At 39.7% G+C, this 19,119-nt stretch overlaps 1 protein-coding gene across 5 annotated transcripts in view; it reads left to right on the forward strand.

The window, feature by feature from the left end:
- TMTC1 (transmembrane O-mannosyltransferase targeting cadherins 1) overlaps positions 1-19,119 on the forward strand; it is a 261,037-nt gene that overhangs the window by 97,758 nt on the left and 144,160 nt on the right. For all 5 annotated transcript variants that reach the window (XM_059726488.1, XM_014609054.3, XM_059726487.1 and 2 more), the window contains 2 exons: positions 4,678-4,759; positions 5,874-5,977. In XM_059726488.1, the coding sequence (XP_059582471.1) occupies positions 4,678-4,759; positions 5,874-5,977 (186 nt within the window). The remainder of the gene's footprint in view (positions 1-4,677; positions 4,760-5,873; positions 5,978-19,119) is intronic.

Here is a 19,119-nt window from a genome sequence, read left to right on the forward strand (position 1 = left end):
TTTTTTTCTTACATGTTGTGACCTCATTTTGTGGTGTGACTCAAAGGATAAAAGTAATTAGAGGTTTTTGTGCATTGTGGGACTTGAAGAAAAATAAAGATTCAGTACACTAACTATATTAGATACTCAGAAAAGGTGACTCTTCCAGCATGTTGAGTGTTAAGTTATATTTAGGTATCACTACCTGTTTTGTAGTCTTCCTAGATGGCAGATGGTATATATTGTGTATCTCAGTACAAGTAGATTTTGCTGATTTACAAATAGCAAGAGAGGAACCTACACATGTTTGTGTTCTTTGTTATTAATTTTTACTTATCATTTGCAATACTTTCTTCAAAGCATGAAGTTAGGAACAGAAAGACTGGGTACAGACATTACATTTTTATCGGTATAAATGATTAGAAACCAGTTTATATCTGTAACATAACAGAAGTTTGGCACACAAAACTGGTCTATGCTTGTATCAGAACAGAAGTTCAGTGCACATAGACTGCTTAAAAAATGGCAGAACCCAGTCTAAGATTTGCTGTCGCCCCCAACCAAAGGGTGAATGTGTGTTCTGTTCTTTATTGATCTAAACTATGCTGCTTATAGAAAACTGCGCAACTTAGATCAATTCCACCTCGAGCTTTTTGAATTTCTGTGCCTAGCCAAGAAGTGTTACCAATTTTCTCTGGCCTCCAGGTTTGGCAAACTTCATGGTCACCTCTGCTGTATTTACTTCCTTATTTTTCTTTCTCACTAGTAGTATTTCAGTATCAACAATGTTAGCTGTAGGGCCATGCATTTGTGTGTAGTTACTGTCATAGTGACAGTCAGAAATCCATATAGATCAGCAAGCTACAAGCCTGATTTAAATAATTGATTTTTATCAAGTTTCCCATTGTCTATATTTTTTGTTGTTTTTTAAAGAAAGGTATATCCAGAAGCCTTCAAGCAATATCTGTTCTGTTGGGTGAAGTGTAACCTGGTAATAATGATTGAACCATGTCAGTGAAATCTTTGTTCTGAACAAACTGAAAGGGAGAATTTGTTGCATAAGCAAACTGAGCCATCTTTTCATCTATGTTGTCCTGCTGGACTTTGCTGGTCCTGATTATGAACTAATCTATAGTTTTACATGATAATGAGAAAAGTGTCTTTTTGGATACAGGTAATTTACCATCGGAAGTATGTTTAGTTGCAGTACTACTGGTGGTACCAGTAGATGATTCTGGAGTTGCGGACGTTAGATGATGGATGTTCGTACTTCCTTACGTCTAAGGTGGATCCTGAAACAAAATGGTTAAAGAATCACTGAGTGTTATTCAGTGTATTAAAAAAGAGACAGAGATTGTAAATGAAAGATCCTTCTAATAGCAGATGTTTTTAAACCAGTGTTTAGATGACATTTTTTCCAAACTTAGTTCTGTAGGGAAAATATTCAATAAATCATAAAAGTTATCTTCTATTTAAACCCTTTTCTTATCAATATAAAACAGCTTGAAAAATTTACATTTTTATTTTAAAATACATAGATTCAGATTAAACTTTCATTTCTCACAGGATCTCTTTACTTAAGGCTCATATATTTACTTACACTGAGGAATAAAAGTCATTTCAGAAGTGCACAGGTAATGTAAAAATATATAATTGACAAACACTCCCACAAACTACCACATCCATTAGATTTTGTACACACACATTTTGAAATTCATAAGTAATGCACCAAAAATAACTTTCATTATTTTCATAAATGTATCATTTACTAGCATTGCAATCTATGGTAGGCAATCCATAAGAATGGTTCAAAAATAGTAAGTGTACCAATCATTTGATCCCAATGTCTCAGACTTATCCTCATCACCATCTTCAAGTTCATTGCCTTCTGAGGAGCATTTTACATAACGTTGCTTCATTTGGACTACCAGGGCTTGCAGCTCTGTTGCATGGTTTACATTTGGCATGTGTTCCTCTTTTTCCCAATGACACAGAATTTCTTGAAAATATTTCCAGATAGGGTCTTTTTCTTGTAACCTGCAGCCATAGCATTTTTTCCTCTGGTTCCAAGGTGCTGAAATCAAGCCTAGTCTATGCTCCGCAGAATGTTGTTCCTTTTCCTATGCTGTCTTGAGCATGGTGTTGGTCCTTTCTGTTGCTATTGTAACCTCTGACCTTGTGTACTGCAGTATATTAGTTTAGAGATGTGGTGGAACACTTGGGCTAAGTATAGACATTCATAAAACCTGAGGCTGCTAGTCTAACCTGTGTAGGTTGAACTGATTTGCAAGTGAATAGACATTCATTTTTTGACTCTGGAAATGCAACCACGTGCCTGCAGGAGCTCAGGCTAGAGACCAGAGGGTGCTAGAGCGAGCCTTCCCTTTGGCAGTAGCTGCAAGGCTGGAGGGAAGCTGAGTTTGTGTAAGGGTAGGGGTGCATGGCCAGGCCCTGGCAGGCCCACTGAGTATGACTGGGGAGGGATTTAAACCCCCACCCTGGCCTGCAGGGACCTCAGGCAGGGCAGATGTGCACTGGGGTCCCATGTGGGTAGGAGAGGGGAGGCAGGGGGTTTAATTTCCCTCCCTCCCCCTGAGTCTGCTGGCGCACCCCCCTCCACACCTCCTCTCCCTCTGCCCCGCCATCTCTACTCCAATGAGGAAAAGTCTGGCAGGGGTTGCTCTGCCCCTGCCAGGCAGACAGGGCTGTGCCAGCCAGGTTTCCCACCCCCTTGTCAGCCAGCTGTCACCGCTCAGGTTACGGAGCAGAGGGGTGGGGCCAGCCGTGCTCTGCTGGAGCAGACAGCACAGCCCAGTCCAGTCCAGGGCTGCAAAGCATGCTGGGTTGCTGGGGGACTCTGATTTAACTGGAACCAGGAAGGGGTCTGGGACAGAAGTTTCATAAACCAGTTTGACCTAAATCAGTTAGGTCTGATACTACATTCAACCAGGTTTATCTTAAACCAGTTTCAGCCATTTTGAAACTGGTTTATGTGCACTGAACTTCTGTTCTGTTACAGGTTTAAACCAGTTTCTGATCACTTAAACCTGTTCGTGTGTAACTTCTGTCTCTAGCCTTGAAAAGTTAAATGTTTACCTCTCTATATATGCAAGGGAACTCAAAGAAGCCCATTTAACTGAAATACCCAGAACCATTCAGAAGCAGGGGGTTGGTAGTTACTGAGCAGATGGTTGTTTTTCCATGAACTGGAGAGTAAGCCTTCATTATGGATGCAGAATCATAAATATTTATAATTTTGAGAGTTGAGTTAATCAGAGCTCAGGTAAAGAGAAGAAAACAGGAATTTGATACCATCCAGATGGGCTAGTGGATACGCCTGATTAAGGAGTACACATGATGGTGTCTGCTGAAGTCAGAGGCTAGGTTTCAACACCAGGGATGACTTTGCCGATCCTTGCATCCAGTGTTATAGACCCTGCATCCCTTGCATGGTCAAGCCCCTAATACATGAAATATCATGCCATATTTTTAAAGCTTAACCTTAAAAGTTAGATTTTTTTCCCCTCTTCATTCTTATATAGAGAAAATCAACCTTTAACTTTAGAGTTTTTAGAAGAGGCTCATTGACTCAATATATTATTTTATTTAAATTATTTTAATAGATTATACTAAGTTTATGCCTGAGCCTATGCTGTATTAAATTCAGATTTCATTTTAAGATGGTTTATTTTTAAGATGGAAAAATTAATTATGATTTAAATAAAACCAAAACCCCTCAATTTAAATAAATCTATTTTAAAAATTTTTTATCCACCTTGTTTTGAAATAATTATTAGAACTCAGAAAACTCTTCTTTGCTATATTAGAATAATTCTGATACATCAAGTTTGAGCCAATATATGCTGCCTTTAATTTTACTTCCTTAGGGACCAGGGAGACTTGAATGGACCATTTTAGACAAAAGAGAAACGTGTTTTTCAGTCCTTGCAATTAAGGAGTCCAGTGTGTTTGGATACCTTTTTCTGTTAGATATTAAAAACTCTCTGCTGAGTATGTTTAATTCAGGGGTAAATTACTGTGGTTTAGCTTCACTTCCACTGATTAGGAGTGGACAGGTTAAAACATTACAATGGAATGGCTGACATATGCCAATTAGTAGGGCCTCCTGCAATAATTATCATAACAACCAAATGCCTTTTAATGGAAGGGGAGCATGTAAAATCTACAGAAAAGAGATGCTTTAAAGATGCTCAGCTTTGTTACATCATGTTTCCCTGTCTAGTGTTTTAAGCAAAAAGACAGAAACAAGGAACATTACATTTGAATTGTAGTTTAGTACAATTTCTCTGCTTTGGGCAAACCATTCAGTCTTTTTCTTGGTTTCCTTTCAAGGGAGAAGGCATAGCAACTAAGCTGTTTAGGGGTTTTGTGAGGGTTGAGGAGTTGATAGTTATAAAAAGAGCTAGTTGGAGAAAAAAACTGCATTTGTTTGAAGGGATTTTTTATTTGATTTCTTTTTTTCCAATTTAAACAAAAATGGCATTCTAATTGGAAAATGCTTTGAAGATGACAGATGATAGCAATGTACTGTTGCACTTGTTTTAATATTAAATACATTCATTTCAGTAAGGCTGTTACAGCAATGGACCAACAAGTCTTTTTTTTTTCCTTTTAGTGCAAAAATGAAGCAACCTTCCAGTAACTACTTAAGTAAATGTTTGTCCTCTTACATTTCAGCTACCTGACTGCAAATCACAACCAGAATTTCTTGTATACTGCACGGCCATTTTTAAAGAGAGCTGCTTTGGTTATAAGCTATGTAAGTATTCTCCACCCCACCCCCCTTTTTTTTCAAAAGTTGTTTTTAGGTGTAAATTATAACAAGTATTATTCCAAGCAGTAGTATCCCTAAAAAAAGAATCAAAATTGCATGTCTTGATTCACAGTTGCATTTGAAAGACAGGGGAAATTTCAGATAGTAACAGACAAAAATGATGTTTTCCCTCCTCAAGTCCTTTTTCAGTTTGCAAATGTTGTAATAGCAATGTCTTTGCAAGTATTTCACCTCTTTCCTATTCTAAACATAGGGAAAATGTACAGTATACCAGGGTAGCTGGCAAGTATTGACTTTTCAATTGTAATTTGTAAGTTCATGGGCAAAATAAGAAGTGTAACAAAACTCCAGTTCAGAGAACAGTTGATCAGTGCACTGTATCCAGAAGATCAGGTAGCATGGCCTGGTTTGTGTATTGTAGAGCATAATGACCTTGTCAACACCTCTGGGTCAGGTATCCTGTATGAGTGTTGTCCTTGAAACAAGCTGTAAATCAAATTAGCAGTAGTCCTAAATTTGCACAAACAGCATGTGAATAACTAGCTGTAAGATGCTTGCCTATGCATGTATCATACCAGTATTTATGGCCAGATACAGACATTACACTTTGACCTGTATAAGTGATCAGAAACCAGTCTACACCTGTAACAGAACAGAAGTTTGGCGCACACAGACTGGTTTAAAAATGGTGGAACCCAGTCTAAGATTTGTTTCCCCCTCACCTCCCCCCCACCCCCCTATGGCTAATGCGTATTCTGTTTGCTACCTATCTAAACCATGACGTTTATAGAAAGCTGCATAACTTAGATTGATTCCACCTTGGGCTTTCTGAATGGCTGTACCTAGCCTATGTGTATGTGTTATGTATCAGTATATCTGTGTGAAATGAGGCTCAAACTGAAGAAATGGACCTAAAGCTGCAATATTCTCAAAGTAATGGAACTCATTAAGTACATGCTGGGAGAGGGTCTTTTTTAGCAGCTTGATATTCTGTACAAATTCCCAACACCTTCACTTAAAGATTCTGGATTTTCAAATGCAGCATGATATTATTAAAATTAAAAGCAAACTATTCAGTAGATTTTGTTCTTCTCTGTAGGTGCTTCTTGTTTTGTATTTCCGTCTCTGGATAATGGGAGGGTCCATGCCGATGTTCTCAGAACAGGACAATCCAGCTTCGTTTTCACCTTACTTACTAACAAGGTACAGGGCCAATAACGGTACAACGTATTGCATTTGTATTTTGGAAATGATTTTTCAGTCAAAGCATTTCACAGACAGTAAATTAACAGAATTTTTTCCTTAAGTTGGACAAATAACTACATTTTTCCTTGCTTTCTGTGGGAGAGAAAAAAATTGACATTCGTTGAACACTGGAGCCTATTACAGTTTTTATAGGGGTGTTCTGTCTTATATTATACTCTCTTGTTGAAACCAGTAGATTTATCTTCATAGAGAGGGTGAGGTTTACAGCTTAGTGGAAAGGTAAGGGAGGATACAAGTGCCAAGTATTATTTTTTTACTACAACAAAGATTTAACTCAGGGTGGTTCTGGCTGTTAGGGAATGATGATTAATAATGTACTAAACTTGTAGTTTATTTTAGCGGAGTGTGGTGCTGTTGTTTTTCATTGCTGGAATAGCACAGAGAAGCAAAAATATGCAACTATGATTGTTTGTAGTCCTAGAATCAAACCTGGTCTGTGATGCTGTTGATGTTTCATTTCACAAATTAAGTTGGGCCAGGTCAATATTTTGGGCTATGGGGGAGCATTTGTAGTAATGTAGTAAGCAACATTCTTCCTTTTGAGTTGGACTCTATTAGTTCCCTAGAATGGTAGTAGATGATGATTAGCATATAAACTGGAGTTGTGTACATAATTCTTTTTTTTTTTTTTTTTTTTGCTTGGGCACTGAATGGGAAACAAAGAACTCAGGAGGAACTAGCCTGAAATAAACTTTTTTTTGTTTCAGTTTGAACAAAAATTTTCTCCCTTGAGGGGTAGAGTTCCCTGTTTAAATCTCCATTCTGACTCAAGAAGAGAGAGCAGATTTGAACTTGGGTCTTTTAGGTCTAAGGAGAGTGCCATAACTACCTGGGGATAAAGTCTCTCTGCTTTCATCTTTAAATGGATATTTAAAAAACCCATGCAGAGTGGAATAGCAGGAGAAGATGAAAAGAACCCACTCCAGAACACTATGTTGCTTGGTAGTTAGGATGCTCAGGTGGGAAGTAAGGCTTCTGACAGATGTTCACTCTAAGGCCTCTTCCATGCCACACATGCATGGCAGAATGCATGATTTTGGGACGGAGTATTAGATCCCAATTGTACCTTACTTGCCAGTGTAGGGGTAGCCCAGGGTCATGATCTTGGGCTCCTGCACCGGCAAGTTGAAAGCTAGGTGCCCACAGTCACCTGATTGTCAAATCCCCAGCTGGGCAGACCAATAAAACATGGTTTTTATCGGTCCTGGTGCATAGGAACTCTGGGATTTGGCTGCCACAGCCTGGTCTTTGAGTCCCTGTGTGCTGGGATGAGTGAAAACAGCATGTGTCCAACTTCCATCCTTGGAGGTTTTTAAGACAGAGCCTTTGCAGGGATGATATAGTTGGGAATGGTCCTGCTTTGAGCAGGAGGTTGGATTAGATGACCTCCTGAGGTCCCTTCTAACTCTTATTTTCTATGACTCTGTGCATCACCCAGCTGGTCACCCACATGTGGCCATAGGTCAGCCCATCTGGGGTCCCCCTGATCCTGTGGCAGGGTGGATTTGATTTAAATTAAATCTATGTAAATCATGATTCTAATCATGATTTAAATCATTGGCCAGGAAGCCTTGATTTAATCATTGTTTTCTACAAAGAGTGTAGTCTTGTTGTTTGATATAACCTTAATACATTTTATTCACAACTCAGAGAGAGGTGTAGGTTTCATTTTTAGAAGGTACACACTATACATTTTAAAGCAGTGATTTATTTTGATATTTTTTCAGGTTAATTTTGCAGCTACATCAGAAAACTGAATTATGATTTGGTTATTTTATTTACTAAAGCTCATTGATGCAGATATTTATGAAGTCATTGGGAAGTCTATCTCCAATTCATTAAATTAATCATGGATATTTGGGGGATATTTTTACCATGCTGTGTTAGGAGGACATCAAATGAGTAGTGCAGCCATACATTATTAGCTTGGGGTATTATTTTCTTTCTTCTAGATTTCTTCTCATCTTTTACAACCTGGCAAGCCTGCTGCCATGGTAGGTTTTCCCTTCTACCATACCATTCCCTCACTAGATCTCAAATCAATGGAGAGGCTATACTCAGAAATTTATCCCTCAAGACTTCTGAAATATTCTGCTCAAATTCTCTTTTGTTTCTACTGCCCCTCCCTCCTTGCATTTATCTCCAGACTCCTCCTCCTTGCCCAGATCTACTCCACCCCCAACAATCCTCTATTCATTTAACTACTTGAAACTTTGCACTTTTAGAGAGAGGTAAGGGCTTGATGGTATGCACACAAACTTGTAGAGAGACAGTAGGGATGACGGGCAGCTAATAAGGGCTGTTATCTCTCATTTCCATATATTGTTGTTAACAAGGTTGTTATCTCTGGAGATATAAATGTACAGTTTGAGAACTGAAACTAAGCATCAGAGAGATACTTAGTGGGATCTTCTGAGCACTGAGTCCCATTGGGTAGAGTGGTTTTGTTTACTCTTTACTAATCTACTGAGGAGCCTCTGAGAATACTATAAGATTGGGCCCCTAATATAGTCCATGGCCTGTTGTGACCTATTTATAAAACTTTTCTAAAAAGGTTACATAAATATATTGTCCCAATAGTATATAATTAGACGTTATAATCCCTATTCCATGATGATATCTTTGAGATTTAATATATCTTAAATTAAAACTATCTTTATATAAGTTTATTTTTTTTAAAAGCATCTTAACAAAAAAAATCAATAATATGATTAAATAAAAAATCTGATTTAAATAAAAACTCTGATTTTTTTCTATTTTTTATTTTTAAAAATTGTTGGTTTTTATCCACCCTGACCTGTGGCCCTGTCTCTCTGGGTCTTTAAAAATCATGGACACCTATACACATGCAGCAATGCTTCTCTGACGTACTGTAATTACAGTGTGTTGGGAGTGTGGTAATTATCATGCTCCAGCAGACTCCAGTGTCCCATACTGAAAAATGGTGGTGGGGGTGCTTTAACTTAAGCTCATATGAGGTTTAGTTAAAGAGCCCCCACTGCCGTTTTTCAGCTGATACATGTGATGCTCTGTGCTCCTGGAGCACATGTATAAATGCCCCATGTATGCAGTTGGCCTGCATATGCAGCTTTCTGACATCCCTGGTGCTCAGGCTTCTGAATCAGGGGCTGGCCCCTTGATCCCAGGGTCTCCAGGTACCAGCGATGTCCAAAAACCACATGTGCAGCCCAGATGCACACATGGTTTTTAAAGGTTTGGGGTGCAGTGAGTCCAGCATCATGGAGACTATTTTTGATGCTGGGCTGACTGCACCATCCATCTACTTCCAGGAGTTGGCTGGGGATCTGAGATCCTGGGACTGGTTCTCTGCCAGCCTGATTGGGTAGGGGACAGCAGTGTTCTGGACCCTGTGGCTGCCCCATTCTGGATCCTGACTCTCAGTTGAGTGTCAAGATCTGTCATGGGCCAGCCGTAACCAGCTACATGTTCCATTTAAGGTGTGATACAAACAAGCCACAAAATTCTTACACCTTATATATGGAATAACTTTGTGACTTGTTTACTGTATTATCATGCCTTAAATTGACACTAACCTGTGGCCAGGTTATTATTTAAGGTATTAACCTGTTAATCATGTCTTAAATGTTGCATGTCAGGGCCTAAATAAGGTGAATTCAAATCCTCTTAGGAAGAATTTGAGCTGAGGTCTCCCTTTCCCCAGTAAGTGCTCTCACCACAGATTTCTTAGGTACAACAGGAACCATCATCGCATAAGGAAGAGGAGAATCTAGCTCTTCACTCCTTTTGTTAAATCAACACCCCAAGAAACAAAATTTTCCAACCTTTCCAGTGTTGGCACTTTCTGAAACATTGTTTCTTTTGTTTTGGCTAAAGTTTTTCTGTGAATTCAACCTGAATTTGGGAAACAAAAGATTCACCATTTGGCCATCCATAATCTGGAGGAGGAGTTAAGAGGTCTCCCTGTAAATCCAGAAGTGTGAGTTAGACCCCCTGGTTGATTTAGGAGAATGTGACTTAATGATCTCTGGGCTGGTTGGGGATCGAAGGTGGCTGGAAGTGATATCAGATATATTGCTCCTTTGTGTGCGATTGGTTACTGAAATTTGCATGTCTCACCCTAGTGAAAGGTCCCCTAGGATCAGGTGGACCTTTGGAATGTTTGACTAATCAAGAAGCCTTGTTTTAATTGATAAAATAATTTAATGTAAGAAGAAAAATAGGCATGGGGGGTGTTTTGCTTTTCAGGAGAGAATATGGCAGTGGTTGAGAGATTTTTGGTGTCCCAAAGTAAAAGGGTAGCAGTCTTGTGTAATACCAGTTTTCCAAGACTCGTCTGTTGTTCTTAGTTCCTGATGTTAAAACACAGTTGAGACTAGCAGGTTGAGATAAAACTCTTAATTCAACATCTGGAGGGAAACTGAACTGGATCTCATTTGAGAAACTGCTATAATAATGTGTCAACAGCTTCCTATTACCAACAGCACTAAAATTACTTCCAGGGTGCATGTTGGCTAATTTGGAAAGTTTTAAATTGTTGCATATGATATGCATGTACCATTTTTGTTAAAGTAGCTAATAACAGATTCCTTATGTCACTTCATAAGACCGTTGCTGGTTGTCCCTTTTTTTAATATGTTAATGCTAATTATAGGGTGATCCTAACATAAACCAAGCAGGCATGACTCCAGTTTGTTTATTCTGTAACTGCAAATGTTCTGTTGTGTTTCCAATTAGCATCAAAAGCTTCTCAGTCTTTGTATAAAATATTAACATTCACTTATTGATACTAAAGGAACTTCTTGTTTTGTTTTGTGTGACATGGCAGTGAAAGAGGGCTAAGCGACAATACTCAACACTAAGCTTTTCTTTTTATCTGCAAACAGGTGCAAAACAAATAACAGTGGGTTGAGCTTCAGTGCTTTTATGCTAGTTTCCTCTAGCCTGAGACCCAGTACCCATTGTGTTTTTAGCTCATGCTGTGGTTGTCAACAAGGGTACCTGTTAGAATCATGTGTTTGTAGGGTATGTGGTTTGAAGCTGTTCTGGGAGCTGGAACCATCCCCCAGAAATTATTGCATTTCCAAAATATTTTTTTTCCAAATCAAAAATGGGGAATCTGAAATAGAAAAAAAAATCTGAAATGTTTTTGAATATTTGGGAGGCTGGCAAGTTGATTGTCTAGCTTAGGAGCCACGGGAACTGGGCAGTCTGCCCGCTAGGCAGATGGGCACCAGTGCCAGCTGGAAGCCCAAGGATTTTGACAGCTGGGAAGCCTGGGATCTTGTGGAGCCAGCTGACTTGCCTGGTTTTCATCAAAAGCTTTGATAATCAACCCAATGTGCGGAATGTGTTGATTCTGTCAAATTAGCATTTTCCAATGGGACACAGCTTCATCAGAAAAAATTTAATTAGTAAGTGTTTTGGACCATTAGGAACTAGACATGGATCATAACTAATTTCACAGTAGCTTACTGTCTATCATATAGATGGTGTAACTTTTCCAGTCCTGAGCAATTGAAGCATATGCCTTAGCTTAAGTTAAAAGTATATTTCCACTCTTCTAAAGCATGTGAAGCAGATGCATCTGGTAACAGTGATCGTTTGAAATGTTGTAAAAAAATGGAATCAAATGTATTCAATCTCCTGATTTAAGTTACTGCAATTGGTGGCATGTGTAGGGTAAGGTCAGAGTCTGAATGCCTTCATGGGTGTACCTTCCTTGACATTACCATGATAAGCAAAAGAATTTGAAACTTACAGTGAGGTCTGCAAGCTACTCTATTATGAGGGACTGTGGCAGATGTAATCCTAGAATGAGAGAACAGACCTTTTATCTCATTTGCTAAAGCAAAAAATAAAATTCTGGGAATCCAGCTTTTCTTGAAAACTGACTAGAGAATGGAGATTAGACCTTTTGGATCCTAAGCACAGGGTACTATCTCTTTTCTATGAATCACCCTTTATAAGCTTAAAGATCAGGTTCTGGTCTTTGCAAGTTGCTATAACAAGATTTGCTAGAGATAAGCAACTGCAGAACAAGAACCTCTCCCAGATCTCTGATACAGCTTCTTAATTGAGATTAGGATAAAAGTGGAGAAAAAGATGTGATTATGAAGGGTTTGAGAGCTGCATGGGTTCTTTCTGTAAACAGTTAATTGAAGTGCAGTTAGAGTATTAGCAGGCATTCAGCTGTGAATTTCATGCTTCAGACATTCAGCACAATGTTTCTTTTAGATGCTATTCTGGTGAGGGAAAAGAATTAGTGTTCTGAATAAAAATGAATATATATCATCTTAGTAATGTTATATTAAGACTGATCAAAGACATCCAACATTATGTCTCATAGGATCATAGAAAAGTAGGGCTAGAAGGGACCTTGGGAAGTTATCTAGTCCAACCCTTCACTGGAGGCAGGATCATCTCTGTCTAATCTAAGTCATCCTATACAGTGTTTGTCTAACCTATTTTTAAAACGGTACAACCTTCTTGCACAACTACCAAGCACAATTCCCCAAAACACTAAGAATAACTGAAGGTACCACTGGCAAAGCAGGGGGACAGTGGTACTGTTAATGTCCTGTCATTGCAAGGACAAGGAAGTAGCTTGTTAAAATACACCCAAGAAATCCAACACAAAGGACCATGCCCACCCCATACCCATCACTGCCCCTGCAAGAGAAAGCGGTAAGCCTGCCCCCTACTCCTAAATGTGGTGATTGGTCTGATCTTGAGCAGAGGAGCAAAGCCGTCTAACTAAGAACTGTCAGGTTTTAGTCCTAGCAGGAGCATTGGCACACCCCAATTTAAATCCACAGGTAAGCACCCAATGTTCCTGGGTAAAGTGAAAGAAAAAATATGATATCTGTAGCAACAAAAGGGGAAAACATTCCTTTCTGGCCCTTATGGCAACCGCCAAAGCCCAGAAATGTAGAAAAAACCAAACACCCTCCATTCTGCTCTGCAACCTGGAGACAGCAAGCATAATTCCACATGACACACCCTAAATGAAGAACTAGAAGTCCCCATTCAGTCATCTTTTTCTCTCCATAAACTTATTCTAACTCCTTGAATCTTCTTTCCTAACCAAGCCAGTTGTAGAGTTCTGCCTCAGTTTCCTGGCGCTAAGCGTGGTTGTCTCCAGTTTCCATCTGCTCTGGGTTGTGGGACTCAACTTATGATCTCTAAGTGATGTGTGGGGGGGGTGAGGAGGGGAGGGGCGGGGGCTCCTGGGTTTGCAATGGTTTCTTTTCATAGCACACTCCAGGCATAGCTTCTCTTAGATCATCCCTGACCGGTGCTTGTCCATTCTCTCCTTGAAAACCTATACTGAAGCATATTCCACAACTTCCCTATGCAGTCTGTTCCAATGCCTCACTGTTCTAACAGTGAAGTTTTTTCTATTATCCCGTTTAAATTTACTCTGCTGCAATTTGAAGTCATTGCTATGCATCCTACTCTCTGCAGCAATTAAGAAAATACCTCTTCTTTCAGACAGCCCTTCTTTCAGATAGATCATGCCTCTTCTTTCAGACAGCCCTTCAGATATTTAAAGACTGCTATCCTGCCCCTCTCTTAATTCCCTTTTCTGCAAGCTCTACATGCCTGCTTCTTACAACCTCTTCTCATATGGCTTATCTTTCAAGCCCTTTTATCATTTTCCAAGACCTTTATCATTTTTGTTGCCTGCCTTTGGACCCTTTGTAACATCTCCACGTCTTTTAAAAAATGTGGAGCCCAAAACGGTACACAGTACACTAGCTGAGGCCTAATCAGTGCAGAGTAAAGTAGCACTATCACCTCCCATGTCTTACACCTAATGTTCCTATTGATGCAGCACAAAACTGCATCAGCCTTTTCTGAAGCTGCATCATATTCCAGATGCATGTTGAGTCTCTGATTCTCCAAGATCCCAAAGTCTCAAAGAAGTTGGAGAGAGAGCAATTATACTGGTAAGTTCAAAGGAAAAATAAATAAGTGTCCTTTCAAGTATAATGTGGTATTAGTCGCTGCAGGCATCTGCTGCGTGACATCCCAAAACCCGTGTCTTGGGGCTTTGAATTAGCCCTTACTATATTTTTTCTTAACTTGGACATTTAAACCACTACTCCTTTTCTAATATGGTTGCTTTGATAGATAGCACTTATGTGTGGCTGAACTGTGCTCTTTGTAAGCTGGCTTTCTTTATGTGTTAGATAAATGAAAGTTTAACACAGTAGGAAATTCAGAATTGTGAAGAAAAAACTATCAAAAATGATTGACTTTGCTTTTTCATTTGGATTTATGATTTTTTTATGTAAGTAATGTTATGCTTCATCTCTTTTGAAGTTTCAAAGGGAATAGGCTGTTGAGTTGAATGTGGCAGATCTATGCTGAGAAAATACCTTAGAGGATAGGGATAGAAATTACATATAAAACAGTATAAGTGATCAGAGACTGGTTCAAGCCTGTACATAAACTGCTTTCAAAATGGCTGAAACTGGTTTAAGATAAATCTGGATGGATGTAGTATCAGACTTAATGTGTTTAGGTTAAATCGGTTTATTAAACTTGTGTCCCTTCCAGATCCCCTCCAGATTCAAGTTAACTCAGTCTCCCAGCACACAGGGAAGTGTGCTCTAGCACTTCCTGGCATTTGTTTTGGGGCACTGAAGGCATATGGCTGCATTTCCAGAATCAAAAGTAAATGTCTGTTTACTTGCTTATCAGTTCAAGCTTAGACTAACCTGCAAGGATTGAATTGATTCAGCCTCAGGCTTTTTTACTTTCTGTAGTTAGACAAGTCTGGCCAGACAAGGGAAGTCAATGCAGCAATCCCTGTGGGATTTGTACTAGACCTTGTGCTAGTACCCTTGCAGTATACCAACCCTTAATTAAGCATCCATAGCGTTCTGTATCTTTTGTGCACTTTCTGATTTGAAAAACTCTTGCTCCATGCTCTTAGATGTAGTTTTTAAATTCATCTTTGCTTAAATACAGTGCATACAATGGACTTTCAAATACCTTTGGGGTAAGAGAGGAAGAAGCTGTGACATCAAGGACTTCTAGCTTACCCACAGGGGGGCCATCCATTGCGCATATTAAAATTTAAAAATACAATTTCTGTTCCAAAAGGACAGGGCGGAGGGATGCCCAAAAGATTTAAAATACGTTCAATCTAAGATGAACCTGTCTACAGCAGGCTAAAGTACTGAGCATTTCACTTTAATTAAGCTTGCATGGTTTCACGAGCAAACACTGGTTGATGTTGCTATTCTGACATAATGGCTGTTAACAGGTATTTATAATGGGGCCATGGTGGCAATTGAAAAAAAACTGCTGGTTTAATAATCTTGTCTGTGAATGCAAATATCTGGCTACCCAGGGACATCTTTGGAGAGAGTACCATAGCTTAAACATAAATATAAATTTGTTCCCAGCAGTAAAGTGTTTCTTTTTTTTAATGTTTTGCTAATAAGGCGTTAGAGAAAACATCCTGCTCCCTGGACACAATTGTTTTGAACGAATTAATCTAGGTGTTGTTTAGAATTAATTTAGCTTCTATTTGTGTGGGGTGGGTAAAATAATAGCAGTTTTTCTGTTGGTCCAGAGACCAGTTTCTGGGAATGGGCGATCGATATTTTAGTTTTTGCTCAGAGGAACCATCCATTTTTATTCCCCTTTGGTAAACCTAGCCAGTGCTTCGGATTGCAACAACCAAGCTGTAGTTTGGGAAGCTTAGATGCCTTTTGAAGAGAGAGGTAGTTAGCTCTGTTAGTTCAAGGTCAGGCAGAAAGCAGAGTAGATTTGCACATTTCTAGATTAACAAAATTAGAGCTTTCATAAACAGGGAGCTTACTTCAGCATCTGATGAAGCAAGCCCTCTACTTAGGAAAGCTTTGACTTTAGGTAGTCTAGTAGTCCAAATCTGCCTTGCTTTCTGCCATTTAGAATCCATTGTTGTCATGCTCTAGATGGGGAAAATGGATGAGGAGAGCAAATAAATCACAGGTTTTCCATATTGAAATGTTGTTATCAGGCTCAGTTTTTATTGGCAGTTCAATTATTAGAATGTCTCATTTTTCAAGAATCTGCTATTTTCAACTATATAACAGGCAGGTTTAGAAAGAAACTCAAATACTGACAGTTGACAGGTAAACATGTACACGTGTAATTTTCCTTGTTGCGAAGAACGGAAGGGTCACTGTTGTTCACATGTACCTTCTGGAAGCCAGAGGTTGCCATCTTGCAATGCAGTGAGCTATTTTTGCTTGTATAGCTGTAGGTTTCTATATCCAGTGGATTTACTACTATGCTGAGAGGCTGTTTTTTTCCTATGTACAAAAGCTCAGGTGATAAAAGGGACAAGGCAGATCCACTTCTCCCTTCTCTCTCCCAATTTTGAGGGCATTTTGCTCTCCTTCAATGTTTTTGTTCTGTTTTGGACCTTGTCTCATACTAACAATGTAGAATGGGGCCTGAGGAAATGGGTATATCATAGAATCATAGAGAAGCAGAGCTAGAAGGGACCTCTAGGCTAAGAACAGAAGTTACACATAAACTGGTGTAAGTGATCAGAAACTGGTTTAAACCTGTAACAGAACAGAAGTTCAGTGCACATAAACCAGTTTCAAAATGGCCGAAACTGGTTTAAGATAAACCTGGTTGAATGTAGTATATTAGACTTAACTGACTGAGGTCAAACTGGTTTATGGAACTTCTGTCCCAGACCCTTTCCTGGTTTAAGTTAAATCAGAGTCCCCCAGCATCCCAGCATGCTCTGCAGCCCTGGGCTGGGCTGTGCTGCCTGCTCCAGAGAGCAGGGCTGGCTCCACCCCTCTGCTCTCCAGTTGGAGCAGGAGCGGGGGCTGTGGCAGGTGCATGGCCAGATACTGGCTGGGGTCCCTGCAGGCCAGGGTGGGTGTTTAAACCCTTCCGCAATCATACCCATGCCTGCTGGGGCCTGGCCACGCCCCACCCCTCATCCCAGCTTCCCTCCAGCCTTCTGGTCACTGTGGAAGGGAAGGAAGGGTTTGCTCTATCAGCCCCCGGCTTCTGGCCTGAGCCACTGCAGGCATGTGGCTGTATTTCCAAACTAACCTGCATAGATTGAATCCATTCAGGATCAGACTTCTTGAATGTCTGTACTTAGTCCTAGAGGTCATCTAGTCCTGAGGCAGGATCATCATTTGTTTTAATTTAAACAAATGGGACCCTACTCTATGTGCACAGAATATACTGGGTAGACAGAAAACTTTATTTTGCAGTTATCAAGAGCAGTATTCAGGCTGACAGGAAGTGAGAGTAAACCAGTGCACAAGATATAAATGGACTGAAAATGCCCCCAAGAAAGCTCAAGTAAATATACCAGAAATTCAAATACAGTACCCTTAAATAACATCACCTGGTAATAATTGCAGCAGCATGTGTTTTACAACATTATCATGAAGTGGCTCATCGAACACACTTGATTTAGGGCTTTGCACAAGATGGAAATGAGCCCAGAGCTAAAATCAGTTCAGTTTTTAATACATAAGTGAGAAACTCTTGCTCCTATTAAAGAAATTCTTGTCACCATTAGAATGAACTAAAACCATCTTTAGAACCTGGCAATGCACATGAGTTGTTTAAATAAGGAAATTAACAAACTGCAGGGTTTCTTGAAATGGCAACAACTTTCTCTATGTTTCTGTTTCTGATACATCCCTTATGTATTTCCTTCCCTGAGAACCTCTTTTCTTTCCCAGCTCCAGTTAATATAAGTGTTATATAATCATTATTTATTGTCTGTCTCCCAGTTATCTTCCTTTTTAGTGTTCTCTCTAGAGTCAGAATGAGTGAGTGAATGAGTGGCTGAGTTTAGCTATTTTAAAATGGTAATAATCCCACTCCCTCAAGGATATGTAGAAAATCTTGAAAGGCTCAAAATACAAAAGAAAAAAATTAAAAAAGTGTAAATTATTTCCCTAAATCTCATAATTTTAGCCAATCTCATAATTTTCATGAGTTTTGACATTTTGGGTTTAGCTATACTGAAACTGGGGCCATCCCATTTTTGTCAGTCTTCATTGCTGGAGTTGGGAAGAGAGAATCCCTCAAGTATTTTTATATCCTCTCTTGTTTATGGGTTTAAATAGTGATCTTAGATTAGATTTCCTGCACTAAAGGATACAAGACAGGGCAGTAAAAGACACCAGTTCAGATAACCAAAAAATACACTGATCTTTTCTTCAACAGAGTCATTAAACATGTCACCTTTTTAAAAATTTGGTTTGGCTTTTCTTTTTCAAGTGTGGTCCCAAATAAAGTACATGTTAGTAAATCTAAATTAAAGAATTCAAAAACCTGGCTCTATATGGCAAATCAACAGCCTAAATTAAAGGTTGTGGCTCAGTATTTCAGGGCCCCTCTACACTTGCAAGTAAAGGCAGGATGGGATCTAATACACAATCCACACAATCGTGCCTCCTGTCATGCAGCATGTGCACGGTGGGAGGTGTGATTATGGGATTGTGAATCAGATCTCATCATGCCTTATTGTCTGTGCAGGAGGAGCCCAATCCCAGACTCTCCCTGCATCAGCAAGAAGTAAACTCCCATGGCTGGGAGTCCCCTCAGCTGCTGGAGACCACCTGCTGGGATCTCCCACCTGAAGAGGCATACCACACCCCCCCCATGGCTGGAAGACCACAGCTTCTGTGATCTTCCAGCCCCATGGGGTGTTTCTGTGTTTGGGAGATCACAGCAACTGCAGTCTCTCCGCCACAGTGAGGTGTGGGGGCTCCTTTGCTGCTGGGAGACTTGTCAGCTGGGAGCTCCCAGGTTTGGGTTTGCACATTGGCCCTCCCAGCTGGGAGCTCTGATCATGTATTTTGTGGAATAAGTTTGTAGTTTATTCCTTTTTTTTTATCATGCCATTAATTGATTGAATGTGTGGCCAGGTGACCATCTAAGGTGCGATTAATTGGTTGAGTGTAATGTGTAGATGGGGCCTCAGAGATTATGGGGCTGGAAAAGCCATATTTGACAAGTACTGAAACAAGCCATGGTAATTTCCATGGATTTCCATGCTGAGTGTTCAATTTAAAAACTGCAAATGGTGTTAACCAGTGTGAGAAAAA

This window comes from Alligator mississippiensis, chromosome 4 (genome assembly GCF_030867095.1).
Source record: "Alligator mississippiensis isolate rAllMis1 chromosome 4, rAllMis1, whole genome shotgun sequence".
In the NCBI taxonomy this organism is placed as follows: Eukaryota; Metazoa; Chordata; order Crocodylia; family Alligatoridae; genus Alligator; species Alligator mississippiensis.